The following is a 21625-nucleotide window of genomic DNA, read 5'->3' on the forward strand; positions in this document are numbered from 1 at the left end:
TTAGTCTAGGGTCCCACTGCTTAGTCACTAACTGAAATCTTAAGCCTCTAAAATAAAGGCATTGGGACTAGTTACCTTTGAGGCGGAAACACTTGGGAACTGATCTGGAGAGTGATGGGCTCAGAAAAGAGGGCCATATTGGTGGGGGGCATTGCAAAAGAATATTCGTGGAGTGGCAGAACTTTTGGCCCAGGGATCCCAAATGTCTGCAAAGCTCCTGAAACTGTATATAAAATGGTGTAGGTGCTTGTGCATTATTCTGGGGAGGGTTCGTAACTTCAAATTCTCAGTGTTCTGTGACACACAAAAATTAACCCCCATCTTGGTCTAAAAAGAGTAGGGGGACCCATCTCCAAGGCAGGAGGTGAAGTGCAGCAGTGGCTGTGTCCTTTCGGAATCAATGGAGGGGTTTCTCCAATTCCTTGTGAGGAATCTTGGCTGCAGGGGCCCTCTCGATACATATCGTCATCCAGAGAAAGGCAGGTTCCTCAGAGCCGAGAAGCTGACGTAAACTGCCGTGTAGCAAAGTAATGCTTGACTAAACTATAAACAATGGGGAGGAGTGGGCCCTGCATTAGGAAGTAAAGAGAATAGAGCTTTACTTCTGAAAGCTCATCTACCTCATCTGTAAAGGGTAAAAGTGCTAACTACTCTAGGCAGCAACCTGTGTAAGCCAGGAGGCTCACACATGAAAAGAAAACCATAGTGGTTAGACTTGAAGCTGAACCCAGCTTCAGCACCATCCTAGGACCAGCCCCGAGCAGAATCCAACTGAATGATTTGTGCATACTGCTGCTAGGTTCAGAGGTTAAGAATATACAGTATTTAATTACCATCCCTGACTCTTTAAACTGGTTGTTTATGGTTATATCCGATGTGATGGATTTAAGGTTGTAGGCTAGGGTAACTTCCCTCCAGTCCAATTTAGGACAACATAGTCCTTGGTAAGAAAATAAGGTCCCCTGACAAGTGCGACTGGAGAAATGCAATGGGGAGCATCCAAAGGTGTCTTGTCTAACTTGAAGGAAATGGGAGACAACACAGAACACACTCAAGTTAAAAAGATTTAAAAAACGCCTTGATTTCTAAAATGTGGCTTAACTACACCCGCAGCGTGCTAAGCCAGTTTTGGAACTCATCCTGCAGCTCGGAGTAAAACCGGGCCAATGGAGGAGCAGTCAGGGCTCCCAGTTCCGGGCACCAAGGTGTCACTACTCCAGCAACTCAATCTACAGAGTTTTTCTTCAGCTGTTTTTTGTGACGTATGGAGAGTCGTTTTGGATTTCTCTGTACGACAGAGAGGTCCGACCTTGAGGAAGACCGGTAGCCCACATCCTCTGCTTTTATAGGCTTAATGATATGGCCTGGCTTGGTGACAACCTTGGGCATAGTCAGCTTTTGGAAGGCCCTCTGGGTGTTCCATGTAGATCCTATAGGGGTCTGAATGGTCCTTTCAAATTGTTGATGGTGTGTGAATGGATATGGAAGCATCCGCACCTAGAAAGGAAGGCAGAGTGACGTAGCATTAGCCAGGCCTGTAAACTCTAATGGCACCTGGTCAGGTAGTTTTAGCACATAGGCCATAGTTCTACACAGTGGCTGCAGTGAGTGAAGCTTCTGAGAGGCTAAGGTATCCCCATGCCCCCATCCAACCTTAGGAGTGCCAATCTGCTTGATGGCATATGGGAGTAGAGGGGCCTAATTTGGATTAGAACCTCCCTTCCCCCAGGCTTACACAACAATCTAGGGATTGAAAAACCATCCCAACAAGGCCCCTGTAGCTATAGGGACACTACAGAAGCTGCGGGTTGCTGGCCCCCAGTGGGTCTCCCTATACAACATTGTGACTGCAAGACACATCTGAGTATCGGTGTATCTCTGTGACTCTCCTACCCTCTTCATGCTCTTAATCCCTTCCTTTCCTCCCCTTGATTCACAGGATTGATGTTTTATGGAACCCAAGTATTTACTCCTGAATCCTGAACTCTACCAGGCTATTACACTTAGCTTCATGCTCTTCCCAAGTCTCATTTCCTTGCCCAGGATTCTTCTTCACTCCACCAAAGCGCTACCTTCAGATACACAAATAATCTTTAAACACCTCCCCAATGGCCAAAGAGGAGCAAAAAGATGTAAGCAGAAAAACGGGTAAGTTACAATCAGTAGTCTCTAGAGATACTCAGTGGAACACTCAAGAGAAGCTGAGTACTGCCTGCAGTCCTGGTGGTGGTGCAGGACACAGGTTCTTTAGGTTAAGGGAGGGTCTTAGTGGGGCTGATAGCTAGATCTGTGCATGTCACCCAGAGCAAAAGAATAGAAAAAAACACCTGCACAAAATATTCAGTCTTGGGACGTTTTTCCCCCTTTGGCTCAAAGTGCTTTATTCTACTGCATGCTGGGACCTGAAGTGTATATAGGTTATTAAAAAGATGAGGAAAATCAAGGGAGATTCTTGGAAAGTTCTTTGTCAATTTACTGTGACTGTTATTTAAAAAAAAAACAAATAGTTAAGATTCTTGGAAGGGAAAGGTGATCTTTATTGACATCTGTACTCTGCCCTTCACCTAGAATCCGGGCCCGGTGAAGCACCCCTTTTCTCTCCCTCTTATCCCATGACTGCTTGTTCATTGCCTATTTTCTGGTTATATATCCTCAATTGGGATTACAATTGAATTTATGCAGCAAAATAAGATCAACAGAGTATTACTGAAATGATATTTTCTCCTCTCCTCTGTACCTATTAAATAGCCCTCTCCCGCTTCAGAAGGAAAAATACAACTCATTTCAATATTAAACCGGCTGGGGACAGATCACAGGGCCACAGACTTTCAGAACTGAAGGGAACATAAAGGTCACCGAGTCCAGTCTCATTCCCAAGTCCCTTTTACACATGCTCACAAACCCAGAGCAACCCCTTCTCTCTTTTGACCGGCAGAAAGTTTTTCCTTGAACTCTGCCTTTCCTCTAACTTCTACTTTATGTGACTTCCACACGACAGCCTTCATTATACTTGAAGACCACGATCGTGCTCAAATCTGCTCCTCTCTTGGGTAAACACCCCTAGCTCATTATCACATGACACAATTTTAAATCTTTTCATTGTCCTGAACAAGTACCGGTTGGTCTTCATTTTTCTTAAGATACAGCTTAAACCTATAGCCTCTGAATATTACCTGGACTATAAACACAAGCCTGCAGAATAGCAATTCTTAGTTTGGTGAGACCCATTTGCATCAGCATTATCTGGGGGTACTAGCTGAAAATGCAGATTTGGGGGCCTCACCATTGCTGCGAAGATTATCCTTTAAGTTTTAACTTTCCCAGCCAGTAATTAAAACAGCAGAGTCAGTTTGGAATTATTCATCTCAGAGCCAGTGAAAACAAAAATAGATCCGATTCTGTGGCCAAGATCACACATCCCTCTTGACCACAGAGCACCAGAACGCTCCTCCCAAGCAGGAGAGCCAGGCAGCAAAGAGGAGGCTGCTAAAGAGCTCTCTATCCCTCACCTGATGAGCCACTGCATGGATGTTCCGCTTCTCATTGAGAATCACATTTGGCAAATTCTTGTCTTTCCTTGGAGGACCCTCAGGGGCTTTAATGAGAAACCTGGAAAGCAGAACAGCAGGACGTCTGACTAAGAGCATTAAGGACTTAGTCAAAAGGGCAGAGAGGACACATGAGGGTGAAGTGGGAGAACCTGGTGCCCTTCTGACAAGCTTTCTTCCCCGTTCTTACCGGCGTCTCTTCTTGGCGCTGGGCTTCAGGCCCACACCACCCCACTCGCCCCAGCCAGGCAGAGTCAGGTCCACATCCTTCGGCTTACTCGCCTCCACAGCTTCCCTCTTCTCTTTCAAGAAGTCTCTGATGACATCATCCCCAGCAAAAGCTTCCTTTATCATCTGACTTTGATCTCTCTCTTCATCTTCCTGGGAAGAAATGAACAACAGCTACAGCTTGCCTCCTGAGCCGAGGTTCGTGGCAAGACCGCTCGACTGCTGGGTCGTGACATTTTAGCGCCCCCTAGGGGGAAGTGCGGAACAATGATGGTCTTGCACTACAAACCCATCGGCAGCCAATCAAGCTCCAATCTTCTCTCTAGGGTAAATATCCCTAGCTCATTATCATATGACACAATTTTAAACTTTCAATAAGGAAACTGCAGGGTAGAGGAAGGAACTGCCTGTGTTAGGAGGCGGAGCTCCAAGTGGGCCTGGCCAGAATGTGGGAGTCCTCCAGCTTATATCTCTGAAAAGACAGGCACCAGGGCTCCTCACTTGAGCAGTTTCAGTGACTTAATCGGGGAGCCCCCCCGGATCATTCGAGATCCCACTGAGTAGAGCAAAATATTGTCAACAGCTCACTGACTCACCTTTGAGTTGTCCTGCCTGGCATCTGGTCAGAGCTTTGAGTGACTCCCTCTTTCCTCTGAGGGCTTTAGAGTCACCCCAGGGAGGATTCAGTGGCTCAGAATTTAAGGCGAGGGAGTCTCAGCGGCAGTCACAAATTTGCATCTACTAAACTGTCACTGGGACCAGCCGGGCCCATCATGCTATTCCAGACCTCTTAACTGCTGCCATGTGCCCCCAGCACAAAACTTCACTGATTCTATTCCTCGCGCGGGAAGGACACTTTCCACACCAGCTCTGATACCCCGCAATGGCCCACGACCCTGGCTCTGCTCACCAACTCCTCTACTGTCGTGGGAACTGCCAAGGACTTCATGGAAGGAGATCTTGTGGTCAGGAGGTTCTGGAGATCAATCATTTGCTCCTTCCTTTTCTTCTCCTTGGGGACACCAAGATGATTACTTGGGTTCCTCTCCAACTGCTGCCCCTCTACCGCAGCTCTGGGAAGCTCCTTGTTTTGAAAACCTCCTTCTTTGCCCAGCTCCTCCAGTTCGTCCAGAGTCCGTGCTCTCTCCAGCCTCTGCAGCAACAGAGGCTCCTCTTCCTCCCCGGCAGGTTCCTCTCTCTGGACCGCCAGAACTGTCCTCGTTGAACTCAGTTCTTGCTTCCTGGACTGATGGTTCTCCCTGTTGAGTTTCTGAGACAGTGCCCTCAATTCAGACAGCACTTCCTGGCTGCTAAGATCTGGGGGAAGAAATGAAAGCTGTCAGAAAAGTAGGGTGGGAGCTGCCTTGTCAACAAGCGTCTACTTACCTCTCGCTGGGCGCTGGGCACCATGGGAGACATGCTAACGAGGACAAATGGGTAAGAGAAGATCCCATTCGCTGGATCTCCCCACGAGTTCACTAATCATTACCTGTCAAGTCGCGGACAATGGAGTTTAGGAGTTAAAAGCAGCATGTTGGGAAGTAGATGTCCGGGTCCTATTCCCAGCTTTGCCAGTGACTCACTGTATAAGTGGAGCTGTGGCTTATTTCCCCGTAGAGTAAACTCTGCTTGGGAAGGTCACCCCAAATTCCAAATTTGTATTAAAAGAGCTGTTTTAGCCAGTGGCCTCTAAATTCAACTTCATTGTCATTTATTATTTGTAATTGCTAAAAAATTGTGATTTCCAATCTGTAATTTACACTGTAATTTCCTACTTGTAAAAACTGTATCCAGCATTGTTTTATCTTAAAGCAGCATTCACGATCTGCTGTGGCAGAGTCAAGTAGCTCGCACTTTCCAGCCATGAGCATCATCTGAGCAAATACTGCTAGTCTCTGAGAGCCCCGAGGGAAACACAGCCGTGACATGCTTCTCAACTGTCCTTTGCGTTGACTCAAGTTGCCTCCATTCCCAAGTTCATCCTGCTCTCTAGCTCTGGCTTGAAGCCATTGGAAGAAGCTACTTAGATCTGGCCTGAGGACATGCATGTTTATTTTCAAGGACCAACTTTCCTTGCTCATTTTGTTTGGGGTCCATGCCTTCCCACTATTTTAGGATACTATTTCCCCAAAGGTTTGGGATCATTCTATTTATCATCCAAGGAAATCCAAATCCACCTTTCATTCTGCAACCAACTGTCCTACACATTTCACTAGATGGGCAGCTTTTGAGGGGGCTTGGGAGGAACCATCTCGGCCTGCAGTGCTGCTTTCTGCAATCCTCTCGGAAGTGACTGCTTGCAATTATTAATCCCAGAAGTCTTTAGCTGAAAACCCGAAGTAAAGGTCCTCCAATACATTCTAAATGACAGCTCTAAAAAAAAAAATTTTTTTTTTGCCACTGAAAAAGATTCTTGCTGTCGTGTAAATGCATTCATTATTCCTCTAGGAAATATAATCGGACCCAATAATCTGTCCAGATTCAGGTGACTTCTGAAGGCAGTTAGTTTCCTAAGCAGGCTTTATAAGGCTTTGTCCCCAGAATGGGAACTCTGACCTGCCTCAAGGGTGCTAAGGCTGCTAATTAATATGTAACATGCAAATCGAGTCTGAGCATGGCGAACAATTCTAATTTACCCTGTACCTTGTGGAGTCATTCATTCCTATCAAGAAAATCACACCCCATGTCAACATATCAACCAGCATTACGGACAGAAAACTGCAGCGATGATTTGAAGACACTTCATAATGTCTCAAAATACGCCTCTGTGTCTGTGGGTGTGAACGACTTTCAGATTTGCCAGTCCACCACATGCACTTCTCGCTGGCTTGTGGGTACCAGTGATGTTAACTCCTGCCCTTCCTTCAAGGATGGTGTACTTCTGTCTTTCTGAAGACTGAACACACACTCTAGATCCATGCAGATGCCTGCTTATTAAATGCCTTTGAAGGAGAATGGTCATTACAAATCTGTTTTCTCTCAGGGACCCAGGGCATCCTCTTGAAAGTACCTAAAGTCTAATCACTCTGTGACACAGGTGGGTGGACCCGGTTTTCCTCTCAGTCTGCCAAGAGCACCAGCACTAGGCACTTCTCCCCCGCTGGTCCACCACTGCTCACCTTTTGCTTCTTGACTGCCCACCGGCGTGGCAATCTGGTTGAGCCCAGACTTTTGTCTAAGTGATCGCCTTTCCTCAAATTCTTTCAACAGAATTTCTTCCGCCACCATTGGTCCTTCTTCCTCACTTTCAGGAGCCTCCTGGACTGCAGGCTCTGCAAGTTCTTCAGGGTCCCCCTGGACCTCAGCCTCTTTTGTGTCACCTGAGTGATTCCTGAACATCCAGGGGTTCGGTCTGTCTGCCTTTACCTGCACCTCATTCACCACGTCAGGGACAAAGGGTTCACCCTCTTCCTCCGCACCTCCCTCTTCTTCCGCACTCTCGGAGGCCACCTGGATCTTCTGCATCAGCTCTTTGTTCCTGGCCAATTGTTCCTGCATAGCCTGGCGAGCCTGGAGGAAAGGGTCACGGCACGAGCACCTTGTCATTAGTGACCACAGTAACACCTTTCTCGGTCCATTTCTTAGAGCTGCCTCCTCTCAATTTGACTTAAGTATTTCTTACTGGTACCTACTGTTCAAACTGCACATATACCATTGTGTTAACAGCTATGGAATAAAACGGAAGACAAATTCTTTGTCCTCAAGGAATCAACATGTGAAACAAGGTTTGTTTGTTTGTTTGTTTTGTGGTACGCAGGCCTCTCACTGCTGCGGCCCCTCCCGCTGCGGAGCACAGGCTCCGGACGTGCAGGCCCAGCGGCCATGGCTCACGGGCCCAGCGGCTCTGCGGCATGTGGGATCCTCCCGGACCGGGGCACGAACCCATGTCCCCTGCATCGGCAGGCGGACTCTCAACCACTGCGCCACCAGGGAAGCCCATGTGAAACAAGGTTTTTAAAAAAAAACCCACAAAAAAACCCACAACTCCTCTCCCCTTTAACTGGACTTGCCTTCAATGCTGCTTCCCTTTCATCTCTCCCTTTCCACCTTGTTCCTAGTCATTTTCCTCTCTGCCTTAGAGATTTTCTGATGCCTTTTTAGAGTCCTGGTTTTCCAGGCATCCTCATGGCTCTTTCCCAACTCTGCTTCTGCTAGCATCCTTTTGGATTTTCCTTTCTTTCCTCCAATTCCATCTTTGATTCTTAAGAGAATGGTATTGTTTTACATATATTGGTAATGTGAACACAGAGTGATCCCCCTGGTAATGTTAGAGAGTAGCCTCAGAGTCCCCTTGCTGAAGTTGTCTTAAATCAGAATAAAAGTTAAGGCTTTATCTACACAGCTGAACAGAGAGGCTGGATGGTCTCTCACCCTGATGGTCTCTTACCTCCAGGTCATATTTGGCCATAACTGCCTTTGACTTTGCCCATTTCCCACTGTTCTGGTGCTTAAGGCTCATTCGCTCCTGGAAAGAAAGGCAGAGTGAGATCCTTATTGCTTTCCGGGGAAAGCTGGCTCAAGTGTTGGGGGCCAGAGGCAGCCTCACCATCATTCTGGCCTTTTCGAGTTTTTCCAGTTCTTCCAATGCTGCAGCAGGATTGACCTTCCGCAGCTTCTCGAACTCTTTTAGGGCTTGCTTGGCCTTTCCTTTCTTCAGAAGTTTGTGATAACTATAGATGAGAGAGGGGTATGGGGGAAGAGATTTAGCTGAACCACTGGCACCACATACGAGTGCCCCGCCACACAAGGGGTTTCCCTATGTGGGGGAATGGAACGGACATCACAGAGCTAGCTGGCTGCAGGGAGCTGGCTTGAGACCTGCGACGCCCTGCGGGACTCTCAGTCCCTGCAGCCCCCAAGGGCAGACCTCTGCAGAGCAAAGAGTCCCCTCTGCTTCTAGAACGCAAGGGAAGAGCAGAATAGGATCCAAAGAGGCAAAAAGGCAGGAAGGAAGCCCTGCTGGCCTCCACAGCTGTAGAACTCAAGAGCTCATTTGGCAGAACCACTCTGTGATGTCCCGGAAGGGAGAGAAAGTAATTGAACAGCCCTCTTTTTAGCAAAACCAAGACGGAAAGCCAAAGCCACAGGAGCAGGTACTGCTGAAGGAGGCAAAACTCTCTGAGATTGGTTTGAAAAAGAAAGAGGCTAGTCACTACTCTTTGGGACCTCTCCTACATGACCCCAGCCACCATGGGCAAGGTTCTCTCCTAAGGACTCGCGATTCTTCCTCGTCACTTTCTTCCATGGAACCCAAGGCCGGTACACAGGGGCCTCCTTACTTTTTGCTTTTGATTTTCTTCTCTCTTCGAGCCCTGGCCTCATAGTAGGACTGCAGGGCCCGGGCCCTTTGAAGCTCTGCTCGGCGCATCTTCACCTATAACGAATGACATTTACAGTGACCCCTGGGCTTGATGGCAAATGCTGGGAGAAAGAGGGCATGCCTGAGTGGATCAAAGGGCCTAGCACACTTACCTCTTCCAGGCTCATGGCTTTGAGAGAGGCCTTTTCCATGGGAGTCAGCAAAGGGTCTGTCACTGGCTGCTTGTTCTTATGGAGGAGATTAAAAATCTCCTGCTCCAGGGGAGTTCTTGCCTTAAGGAGGTAACAGAACACTCTAAGTCTTAAATCATGCTCCTAGAGTCTCCCTCTTTACAATCCTATGACCATCTACTCTATGACATTATAATTGGAATCACAAACTGGATAGGATTGACTGTTACAGCAAGAGAAGGGGGTTCCAGGCTCGCTGTTCAGCTGTGTAGATAAAGCCTTAACTTTTATTCTGATTTTAAATCAACTTCAGCAAGGGGACTCCGAGGCTACTCTCTAATATTACCGGGGGGATCACTCTGTGTTCAGATTACCAATATATGTAAAACAATACCATTCTCTCAAGAATCAAAGCAGGATGCCCTTAAGGTCAATGCTGGCAGGAGAGAGGAACAGCAGTACCAAACTGTCAGTCTTAAGAGTTGCAAAACAAAACGGTCCCTGTATTGTTATGTATATTTGAAGCACAGATACCCTTAACATAAAGTTAGGGACCTCAGATCCATATCAGCCTCCTTTTAAGAATATTTCTAGAGAAAAGGGGAGGTTAGGTCTTAAGATGAGCACAAAAAGACACTGCCTTTAACAATAAGACCTTCAGGTAATTAGCCTGTTTCCTGACAGTTCAAATTTAACTCTCATCAGTTTCTAACTTTGGCTCCAACTCCTCAGTTGCCAGTTAACTTTGCATACTAGGTGGTGTCTATGCAGATGAAATGAATGGACTGTGAACCACTGACTTTACGTGTCAACAAAAGACCCCATTTGCTGCTTGACTGATATTGTGAGGATGGCTAAAATAATCAGGCTGATTGTGTCATGGTCCACTTTGGCAAGGCACAAAGACAGCCCGGGGCAAGAGCCAGTTTCAAACCTCATGCACGTATTTTATATGGTTTTCTTCAACGGCCATATACATCACGGTCAGTGTTAAAACTTACAAGTATCTGGACAAATGCATAAACACACATCATCACACGTTACATGGCACTATGGATCTAACCATAAACCTATTCTACTGAATAGTAAAGATGCATGTTCTTCCACTTTTAGTATTTGCAGTAGTAATCAATCACAGGCTACAAAGTGATTTATATTACAATGTTGTAATCTCCCTCCAACTCAATTCAATTTACAAACACTTACTGATTGCAGCTACATTCCAGGCACTTGTGCAGGGTGCTAGGAATATACAATTAAGATAGTTCCTGTCCTCATAGAGCTCATAGCCTTTCAGAGGAAAGAAACATATGCACCACTAACAACATAATGGGTTAAATATTAGACCACAGGAGTAATCACAGAGGAAGGAACAATTAATTCTGATTACGAGGTGGGGCGGCTCGGGGAAGGAAGAGACTTTTTTTGTTTTGTTTTGTTTTTTTTGCGGTACACGGGCCTCTCTCTGCCGTGGCCTCTCTCGTTGCGGAGCACAGGCTCCAGACGCGCAGGCTCAGCGGCCATGGCTCACGGGCCCAGCCGCTCTGCGGCATGTGGGATCCTCCCGGACCGGGGCACGAACCCGTGTCCCCTGCATCAGCAGGCGGACTCTCAACCACTGTGCCACCACGGAAGCCCCAGGAAGAGACTTTTTGAATTAGGCTTTGAGGCATAAGCACAATTCTACAAGGAGGTGGAAAAAGCCAAATGGAGAGATGAGTATAAGCAAAAACACAGACCTAGGGAAAGCAAAGGTATGTCAGGGAACAATGCACTGTCCAGTGTAGCTAAGATGCCAGGCACTTCTGTCTTATTCTGTAAGTGGAGAGCCTTTTGAAGGATTTTAAGCAGGAAAGTGATCATCGGTTTTGTGTTTTGGAGAGAAAATCCTGGTGATTGTGTAAGGGGTTCTATGGAAGATGTCAAATGAAAATGAGGAGAGGAACCAGGGATGTGAGAGATATTACAGAGACAGAATTACAGGACTAGACCCCCTGCATGGGCTGGGGGTGCTGGCAGTTGAGGGGAGGAGTTATGCCATTGACTGAGTTATAGCATGAAGGTCGTGGTACAGAGCTTCAGGGTCTGGGGAAGGAAAATGCCAGGCTTTCTTTGTTGTTGAAAAGTTTAGGTGCACAGGGGAGAGCCAGGTGAGGCCTGCTAGTCATATGGAACATGGGCCCGGAACTCAGAAGGAGTTGAGAGTGATCTGTACCATGTCTACAGGGCAAGAATAAAAAGGACTAAGGAGAGTCAGACAAAAAGCAAAAGAAACAGACAAGAAAACAACAGCAGGACTACGTCACAGAAGCCAAGGGAGAAGTTTTAACCACTTGATGTGTTAATAGTGTCAAACAGGCTGAACACGCAGAGGACTTGGGATCTGGCTATTGGGAGGCCCCTTGCTAACACCTTCTGAGAGAAGTTTCAGGAAGGCAGTAGGGGAAGAAGGTGAGAGAATGGAGACCAGCTCTTCGCAAAGCATGTTCCTCAGCAGCTGACAAGATTTACTTCATTTTTTAAAAGTTTAAAATTCAATGTGTTCGATTTTTAATAAAATCAGTCTGTCCTACCTGGGTTAGAGTAAGTCATAGGGGTTTCTTTACTATCTTTTCATAGCCTTTAAAAGGCTAGCATAGGGGCTTCCCTGGTGGCACAGTGGTTAAGAATCCACCTGCCAGTGCAGGAGACATGGGTTCGAGCCCTGGCCCAGGAAGATCCCACATGCCGCGGAGCAACTAAGCCCGTGCGCCACAACTACTGAGCATGTGCTCTAGAGTCCGTGAGCCACAACTACTGAGCCCGCATGCCACAACTACTGAAGCCTGCACGCCTAGAGCCCGTGCTCCACGAGAGGCCACGACAATGAGAAGCCCGTGCACTGCAACGAAGAGTAGCCCCTGCTTGCCACAACTAGAGAAAGCTCATGCACGGCAACGAAGACAAACAACAGCCAAAAATAAAAATAAATAAATAAATTTATTTTTAAAAAAAGTCTAGCATACACTGTGGACCGCCAATCTCCAGTAGGGGCCATGTGGCAATTTCTAGCAACGGAACCCTACCAAAACCCCCACCCAGTCCCACTCCCAGGGCATACTGAGAGAGGAAGGTTTTGAGGAGAACACTTTGGGAAATGCTAGTGTCGGCTGCCAGTGGAGGGAAGGAGGGAGTGGTGGGAAGTTACCTTACATGATTTCTAGCACTTTACAGTTTACAAATGCTTCCTCACACATTATCCCCTTTAATTCTTCTCAGCTAGAGTCAAACGGAATTTTAGGAAGCTGGACCAAAACTACAAGTGCAGACACTCTGGATTCTTAATCTCCAGAAATACTAGTATATTGCTAGTCCTTGGGCTTTGCCCTCTAAGGCATTGCCAGCCACAAAGGACCCCCTGACTTCTCTGTGCCATGTTGGTATAATTTCTCAAAGATGAACCTTAGAATGAATGGTACAGCAGGTTTGTGTACAGCATCTGGGCCCCACTCTGTCTTGCACAGGGAGTTCCTGGAGATCAGAGGCTGCGCCGTTCTCAGTGCAACCCGCCCCCCCACCCCACATCTCATCTTTAATGACCAACTTGGCATTCACCTGCCATCTCCAAGATCATACCAGCGTTTGGAAAAAGCAAGGTGCAGAACAGTGTGCAGTAGTACTACTACTTTTTTGATTTAAAAAATGAAGTAAACATAAATATATCCATAAAACTCTTAAGTTAACAACAACAAAAAACGTATAAAAAAGTGGTGACCTCTGGGTGAGTATGGAGGTAAAAATGAGCAGATGGGGGGACAAGGGTGGGGTCAGACTTTTCTCTAAGTATTTTCTATACTTATTTTTGAATCCTGCAAATTGTATTACCTCAATTTTTTCCCTAAAGTCTCCCTTCCATCCTGCAGCCACACTTTAAACCTGGTCTCTTTTTCATGTGGAAAAGGAAGCATCCTAGAAAGAGAATGCTGGTGACTTCAGCAACAGTATCCAAAACAGAGCTTATCCCCGTAATAAGCAATGACTTGCTCAATTTCTAGCTATGGCGGCAAGCCATGTTTACTTTGATGATCTTTAATTATCTCAACTTCCTGACACATAGGACACCATTTTTGGATTTATAGAAAGCAGAAAAGCCATCTATCCATGGTTTGGGCACTGACATTTTGGACTATTTTTCTACTAAAGACAGAACACCGCATTATAGACTGCATAACCAATAATGTACTGGAAAAGAAATGCTAGCTGTTCTGAAGTTGTTCAAACTAAAAATTGAAACTTTAGGGACCGACACAGGATTACTAACTTTTTTTTTTTTTTTTTTTTTGCGTTACGCGGGCCTCTCACTGTTGTGGCCTCTCCCCTTGCGGAGCACAGGCTCCGGACGCGCAGGCTCAGCGGCCATGGCTCACGGGCCCAGCCGCTCCGCGGCATGTGGGATCTTCCTGGACTGGGGCACGAACACGTGTCCCCTGCATCGGCAGGCGAACTCTCAACCACTGCGCCACCAGGGAAGCCCTTAAAAGCTTTTTTAAAAAAAATACAGTGTGTGAAAAAGAAAACATCATTATGTTCCTTCTCTATTGGCAATCCGATGTGGTCACACAAAAACATGCAAATAACCATGTAGTGGACAATCCAAGCTGAGGAAGGGCGATGACAGAGCTACGGCAACTGGCTACGAATCTTGCTCCTCCGCCCCCTCCCTTTCTGACCGCTCAACTAACATGACTGCAGCTGCCATTTTGGCTTAATGTGTCCAACAAGACCAACTGCAGGCTCTGCAATGTCCACGCGGCGCAATCTCACCTTCCAAGGTGTGCTATCCTCGTGTTGCACTTACCTTCCAGCCACTGACCACATGTTCGATGGGAGCAAAGATGGACTGCTGCTTGCTCAGGGGAAAAACCAGCTGCTCTGCTTGCCGGTTCTTCTGAACGACGGGATCCCATTTGGAGAGGACTTGTGAGGTTTTATTGAATGCCACTTCTCTGTGGATCTGAAACAGGCAAAGCACACAGAAAGAAAGAGCCACGAAATTAAGCATCAAACTCAAAGGACCAGCAGGAAACTAAGAGGCCATGTTTCTTAGTTTAAGAAAGAATCAGGATGCTAGAGATTAGCTCTTGCTTACTTCTCAGGACTACGCTTCCCCTGAGATCAGTTTTAATTTTTTCCAGGGTGAGGCAACCACAACTTTCCTTCCTCCCATTTTTCAGGCCATCCCCCCTTCTCTTCTTACGCTATTTTTCCTTGTCAGTTCAATTTCTCCCCCTTAATGGACCACACTTTCTTTGACTCACCCGCTCAATCTCTTCTCTGTGAAGGGGTAACTCCACAGTCTTCTTTGACTTGACTCTATTCAGCTGCTTTTTCACGGCAGCCAATGAGGATGAAGTTTTAACAGGCTCAAGCAGATCTGAAAGGACCAGCTTTTCTCCTGATCCTGTAGAAAGGACAAACTTTCTGGTCAGACTGAGAAGTGAGGCAAAACCTCAACATCACATAGGGAGAGACCTCAGTAGAAAATGCTGGCAGACAGGCAGGTGTGCAGGGAAGCAGGAATAGTCCTCTTACTTCAGTCACTAGCCAGAGTGACGCCACTGCCTTCCTACATTCCCAAACGTGTTGGAAGGTGGAAGACAGAAAACTATTTAAAACAGTCATTTGCTTTTCTCCTGGTCTTTCTGCTTCCAGTCTTGCCCCACTTCAATTCATTCTTCACACAGCAGCCAGAGTGTTTTGAAAATGTAAATCATAGCATGTCATGATCCTGCTGAAAATCCTCCAGTGGCTCCCCATTATACTTTGGTCCCTGTCTGTCTCTCCAACCTCATGTCCTCCACAGATGGAGGATGCTCCAGCCGCACTGGCCTTCTTCAAACATGCTGAACGTGTATCTTCCTTAGCGCCTTTGCACTAGCTGCCCCCTCGCCTGGAATACTGCTCCCTATCTTTGCATGGGTGACTTTTCTTGTTATTCAGATCTCAGCTTAAATTTTGCCTCTGCGGAGGCTTTTCATGCCCAGCCAACCGAAAGCAGACACTTAAGTCACTTGACTGCATCATCCTGTTGTAATTCACTTATTTGTCTCCCTGCACTAGAATGTAAGCTCCACGAAGTTGCGACTTATTCGTAATTGTAGTCCCAGAAACTGATATATGGTAGAGGCACAGTAAGTATTTGCTGAATGGATAAGCTTGGAAGAATATATTGTTACCAGTTCTGGGAGGTTATGTTAATGGCTACTAGAAGCACATAACTCATTCAAGCTGCGTGAGCTGTGAATATGGTGGAAAAGATTTGGCATCTAGACTTGTTATCAAGATAAAATCAAGTTAAAACACTGCCATTTACTAGATCATATATTCTCAATCGGGGTGATATCATTCCCCCACCCAGGGGTAAAAACTGGTTCTTCGGTGGGCAGGGGTAAAAAAAAAAAAAACCAAAAATGAAACACTTAGATACAGCCACCCCTTGGCATCCATGTGCAGGGGACTGGTTCCAGGACCCACCAAGAATACAGAAATCCAAGGATGCTCAAGTCCTTTGTATAAAATGGCACAGCACTGATATTTGCACATAACCCATACACATCTTCCCATATATTTTAAATCATCTCTAGATTACTTATAATACCTAAAACAAAGTAAATTCAATATAAATAGTTGCTGGTATGTGGAATAAACTCAAGTTTTGCTTTTTGGAATATTTTGAAATTTAAAATTTCAATCCACATTGGTTGAACCCACAGATGTAGAACCCACAGTTACAGAGGGCTGACTGTATTAGTTTTGTGTCCCTCCAAAGCTCAGCCTTATCTAAGAAAATCTTATTCCTGGTGGCAGAATAGGCGAGGATGGAGGGAGGAAGTGAGGAAAATAAATGTCTAAAAAGGCTCCTCAGGGGAGCAATAAAGAAAAAAGTTTGAGAAACACTGTACTAGGTGAAGGTCCTTGAGTAGGTAACTTGACTTCTCTGAGCTCCAGCAGTAGAGGAGAAATTATCTGCCTTTCCGAACTCAATGCACTGTGAGAACTCAAATAAAAATGAAATCAGGGACGTGACTAAGCTCGTGAGAGGCAGCTGTCTTCATTCACGTCCCTCTATCCTAGAAGTAGCTTATCAAGCTCAGTGGGAGACCTTGACTGTGGCCTTTTGACTTTCTTCTAGAAATGGAAGAAATTCAAGAGCATCTGACTACCCTTCTTCACCCCCTCACATGGTAGTGTTTATGGTATGATTCATTAACCACATCAAAAACAGCTGGGGGCTTCCCTGGTGGCGCAGTGGCTGAGAGTCCGCCTGCCGATGCAGGGGACATGGGTTCGTGCCCCAGTCCGGGAGGGTCCTACATGCCGCGGAGCGGCTGGGCCCGTGAGCCATGGCCGCTGAGCCTGCACGTCCAGAGCCTGTGCTCCGCAATGGGAGAGGCCACAATAGTGAGAGGCCTGTGTACCGCAAACAAACAAACAAACAAACAAAAAAACAGCTGGGAAGTGACCATTATGCTTTTGGAATTCCACAAGTTCCATGCAGGTAATTTCCTTTGGTTAACTTACCCTCAGAACTGACACTGAACTCTGACACCTTCAGACTAGCCTCAGATCTCTCAGCCAATTTCCGCCTGAAATTAAGCAAAACAGAATACAGAAAGAATGGATACATTTTGCTGGGGAACAAACACGTCTCTCTTCAAACAATGCTTTGGTTTCATTTCTATTCTAGAATCAGGTTTTGTCACAAAGCAACCAGGAAATCTGTTCCTAAGCTGGACATGGTAATCTAACCATCTCTTAATGTAGGCTCAGCCCCTCAAAAACATAGGCAATGCAAGGTAGGCATAGTGAAAAGGGTACTGGACTTGAATTCAAACATATCTGGATTTGAATACTAGATCTGTCACTTATGAGCTGAGTGACTTTGGGACATGTCAATCTTATTTTCTAGTTGAAGAAACTGACATGCAGAGAGGATAAAAAACTTGCCTACAGTCTCCAAAGTACATGCTCTGACAATTGTATCTTCATTGTCTTAGGCACTCAATAAATGTTAGCTGCAGATAAGTCTCATGGAATCAGCTAGTTATAACCTGTCCAAATTGAAGGGAACGTTACCTATTCTTCCCATCAAGTGAACTGATTGCTTCCAGAAGCTTTTGATGCTTTCTTTCTCCATCACTGTCCCCCTGGAAACAGAAAAGGAAAAACCATCAGAATGATGAGGGGAGGGAAAAGACAGTATGGCAATTGAGGCCCATGTAAAATCTCTCATTCTTTTGGTCAGTGGAGAACTGGTGAATCACATGAGGTCTGGCGTGCAGGCATTCTAGCTCAAATGGAAAGAAATGCTTCAATAAGCCAAAGTCCCTCATTGTAAGGAACATAGAGCCTTAGTAACCAGGAGCTAATGCCATGCCTCTGTCTTAACTTGTTTTGAGAAGAAAAGTGCCATGAAAATAATGTTTCTGTATAGAATATATAGTGTGATCTGACACAGAAACTGACATAAAAAAAACAATTTAAGTAGTTTTGTCCAGAGAATAAAGAGCTGGAATTCCTATAGCAGCTGTTGGAGACCCAGCTTAATTATGCATATGTATATTTCAGTCAGATAATCAAATAACCCTCTATGGAAATCCAAACTTGGGAAATCATATAATACCATGTGTTTTGGTCTTATATACTCAACTTAAGCAACCTGAGGACAATGTATCTTATATACAATCTTGGAATTCCCATAGCACTTAATACAATATCATATACATGAAACACTAAATACAGGTATCCTCTGCTTTTTGAAAGTCTGCTTTGCTTTACGCCGCTTCACTTTCACAAAAGACCTACATTGGTACCTGCTTTGGTAACTGAACAAAATCTGAAGAGGATTTTTGCTTTTATAAAAACAAACAAAAAGCCTTAAAATGAAAATAGCGTCTAGCATTTGTTTTGCAGTGAGTTGTTATAGAGGCAGCACATACTCAGAGTGGCACCACCAAGCCCCTTCCCGGGAAACTACACTTAGCATCTCAGCATCAAGTTGCCATAGCTTTGAATTGCCTATGAGCACCTATGCTTTATCTTGATTTATTTTGTGTTTCCATTAGCAAGATGTGTCCTAAGGTAATAGCTTCTTTGCTTTATGCCATTTTAGCTTATGAACAGTTTCGTAGGAACACTCTAATTTGGGTAGTGGTGGAAACCTGTAACTAATTTATTTGTGAGACCTGAGCAAGTATAAACAATGTTGTCACCCCTTTTCTTTCCAGAAAATTGGCATCTACCCTAATTTTGAGACAGAAGGGAAACTGGAGAAGGCGGTTTAGTGGGTGTCACCCACCTCATCTTCACTGGTGCTCAAAGGGTACTCTCTTGGCAAATCCTCTAGTTCTTCCTGTTGGTTTAAAGCCAGAAGGCTGCTAAAGGAGATAAAAGAGAAATATTATCACTTGAAACAATTTTTCTTATATTGAAATGATCTCTAAAACATAACTGCAGTTCTTAGTACAGAACAGTCCTATCCCCTGGAAGAGGTGCAAACCAAGCAGTGTGAGCATCTTTGGAAATTTGTCAAGACATAAAATTTAGACTGCATAAGGCAGGCATCACCTGCAAGAGGTGAGCACTGGTTAGTAATACCCATACAGAACTGCATGAAAATGAAAAAGATCTAACACTCTTCAGTGACTGATTGGCACTCCATTTCCCACTGACCTCTGGTAGGCTGTCAAAATGTCAGACCCTAGGTAAGGTGGCAGAAGACGCTGTTGCTAGCCCTTGAGGTGAGGCAATATCACAATCAACATTGCTAAATCCTCCACATGGAAGATACCTGTAAAGGTGCAAGCTTACTTAAAAGTGACATCTTGATCACTTGTTCTCAGGAATAGGGAAACGGGGAATTGGAAGAAAGCAGCTGGAGCTTGCTCGGCAAAGTAGGTGCTTAACTTAGGAGACTGGTACCCAGAAACAAATTATAGAGTCTACCATTATCTAACGGTATATGTCAAACTCCGCTAGGTACCCATTACTAAACAGATTATATTTAGTTCCCCCGGCGGGAGGCATGAAACGTCACAGAAAATGTCGTGGATGACTCCAATGAGCGAAGGTTTCCAAGATAAGAGGAGTTTATAACGCAGTCACTGTCTGCGCGGAGGGTTGAAATGCTCCCCAGCAGCGGCAGAAAAAGGAGTCACGTGATGAGGAAAGGGCAACACGTTAACTTAGCTGGTGACGGACAGGCCGCATCAGGACCAACAGGGATGAGACTAAAAAGCCGGGGAGTGGAGGGAGCGAATTAAATTAAATTAAAAGGGCTTTAAAGGATGGATCATGGAAATGGTAACGAATGGCGAAGTCTTGGGAGGGGAACAACCGACGCCAGCTAAAAGGCCGAGTCCATTTCTCAAAAGCCCGGGAACCCGACCCGCAACAAAACCCACACCCCTCTTCCCGTCCGCTACCCCTCACCTCTCCGCAGCCCGACTCGAGGCCATCTCACCAGCCTGTATCTCACGTGGGCCAGGAGCGGAAGCCGAAAGGAAAGCAATTTCCGTGCCGGCCGCAAAGCAATTTCTGCTTCCGCCAATCACGCGCGACGAGGTGCGTCACTTCCGGCCAGCCCCGAGGCGTGCCAGAAACTGGAGCCGCTTCGGGAGGGTTCCTCTGGGAACCGGGAGACTGGAGATAAAATCTTGTCAGCGGACGGCGCTTTGCTTACTCATCCACCCCTCAGCTCTCTGGCGCGCCAGCGTCCGTCCTCCTGGCCCCCCGGGTTCCCTCGCGGCGCAGGTGGGTGAGCTTAGCGGGAGGGTGCTGCGCTGTTGGGAACCGGGCAGAGCTTCCTGCGTCTGTCCGTGATCGACAGCGTCCTGCGAGCCTGCTGCCAGCCAGCTCGAGGCTTTATTGACCGCCCGGGAAGTGGCCAGCATCGTGCTAGGCCTTTGCGATCCACCCATGGACAAAATCCCCTTTCACCTCGCGCCCCTTTGTAATTGCAGCTCTGGGTTCCTACTTCCCTATGTAACAAAGTTTCATCCAAGAATGGGCTGTGTCAGTGGCTGCAATTTCCTCATCTCCCATCAACTTTTAAGAATTTTTTACACAAATGCCCTTTAACTGTTGAGGTAAGAAAATGATTTGCTAGCCTCCATTTAAACATTCGGTGGTAATAGCAAAACTATTTTATAGCTATATTTGAAAAATTACTAGTTGCAAAGGAAATTACTGGACAGTCTAAAAGTGATAGCATTGATTTTTCAAATTCTGCAACAGTAAACCATGTTTTATTTTCCTGCTTAATAAATGAATTTTCCTTTAATTAAAAAAAATGTAGAAAAGTAATACACGAAAACATTCTTGGCATTTATTCTTCGAAGCCACTCCCATTTTGCTTTCGCCCCACCATTCCACTGAAACTACTCTGGACAAGATCATCAGTGGCACCCAAGGTTGCTAAATAAAACGGACACTTCTCAGTCTTTTTCTTCTCAGAACTCTGTGGTATTCGATACTGTTGGTTTGTCTTCTTAGTCATATTCAGGGAATGTCTTTGACCATCTACTATGTGCCAGGCCTCTCGGCAGTGGGGATACATTGGTGAATGAAACAGACATGTTCCATGGCTTTATAGAGTCTACTTTCTAGTGCGATTAAAGACAATTTTGTCGTGGTTGAAACTCCATCCTGGGCTTCCATGACACCACTCTCCTGGTATCTTAGCTTTATGACCATCTTCCAACGTCTTCACTGCTGGAGACTTCTGTGCTTACTCCCTAAATGATGATGTTCTCTAGGTTCTGTACTCAGTGCTCTTTGTTTATCCCATGTGCTCTTCCTAAGCCTTTAACACTTGTATCAGGGTTCCAAAAATCTATATCTCTAGCCCAGATCTCTTTCTTGAACTCCAGACTAGTATCTCGGATTGCCTTCCGGTGTTCCTTTTTATCCCACTGGCACGTCAACTGTGAAGTGGTCAGTGATTTCTATCTTTTCTATCAGAATTCTGTATTTCCCATTTCTGGGACTGGCACCATCAACTACCCAGTTAGTCAAGTCAGAAGTCTGAGTCATCTTAGATTCCTCTCTCCTTTATGCTTTACAGTGATTCCCTCACATTGTTGGTTCTACTTCCTAAATCTCACATATCTCCCTACCTTTCTGTCATTATTGCTGTGGTATCAGACCCTTACAATTTCAAGCCTGTGGCATTGCCGTAATCTATTATAGAAAAGGGGAGCATTAAAGCATATTGATGGGGCTTCCCTGGTGGCACGGTGGTTAAGAATCTGCCTGCCAATGCAGGGGACATGGTTTCGAGCCCTGGTCCAGGAAGATCCCACATGCCACAGAGCAACAAA

General features: G+C 45.9%; 1 protein-coding gene across 2 annotated transcripts; it reads right to left on the reverse strand.

The window, feature by feature from the left end:
- Window positions 1-1062: 1062 nt before the first annotated feature.
- On the reverse strand, window positions 1063-19821 carry UTP14A (UTP14A small subunit processome component). Of its 2 annotated transcripts, none has more exons than XM_081222777.1 (15): window positions 19737-19821; window positions 18604-18682; window positions 17382-17452; window positions 16827-16891; window positions 14564-14706; window positions 14104-14259; window positions 9249-9368; window positions 9056-9150; window positions 8323-8446; window positions 8164-8241; window positions 6896-7286; window positions 4687-5093; window positions 3739-3929; window positions 3510-3609; window positions 1063-1497 (listed from the first exon to the last, which is right to left on the reverse strand). In XM_081222777.1, exons 1-15 carry the CDS (start codon window positions 19760-19762, stop codon window positions 1225-1227), a joined length of 2319 nt encoding a protein of 772 aa, XP_081078903.1. In that variant the 5' UTR covers window positions 19763-19821; the 3' UTR covers window positions 1063-1224. The 2 variants fall into 2 exon arrangements, with proteins under 2 accessions (XP_081078903.1, XP_081078904.1); XM_081222778.1 differs by having other exon boundaries at window positions 18604-18679; window positions 19737-19805.
- Window positions 19822-21625: the final 1804 nt, after the last annotated feature.

Source organism: Mesoplodon bidens (assembly GCF_964165515.1).
Source record: "Mesoplodon bidens genome assembly, chromosome: X".
NCBI classification, from domain to species: Eukaryota; Metazoa; Chordata; class Mammalia; order Artiodactyla; family Ziphiidae; genus Mesoplodon; species Mesoplodon bidens.

Bases quoted from the DNA above. Each gene is read 5' to 3' on its own strand.
- UTP14A (XM_081222777.1), bottom strand. From the start codon at position 19,762: ATGGCCTCGAGTCGGGCTGCGGAGAG. The intron at 14,260-14,563 runs GTGAGTCAAAGA...TGCCTGTTTCAG, and splicing joins ACAGAGAAGAGATTGAGCGG to ATCCACAGAGAAGTGGCATT. The intron at 1,498-3,509 runs GTGAGGGATAGA...CTTCCTTTCTAG, and splicing joins TCCATGCAGTGGCTCATCAG to GTGCGGATGCTTCCATATCC.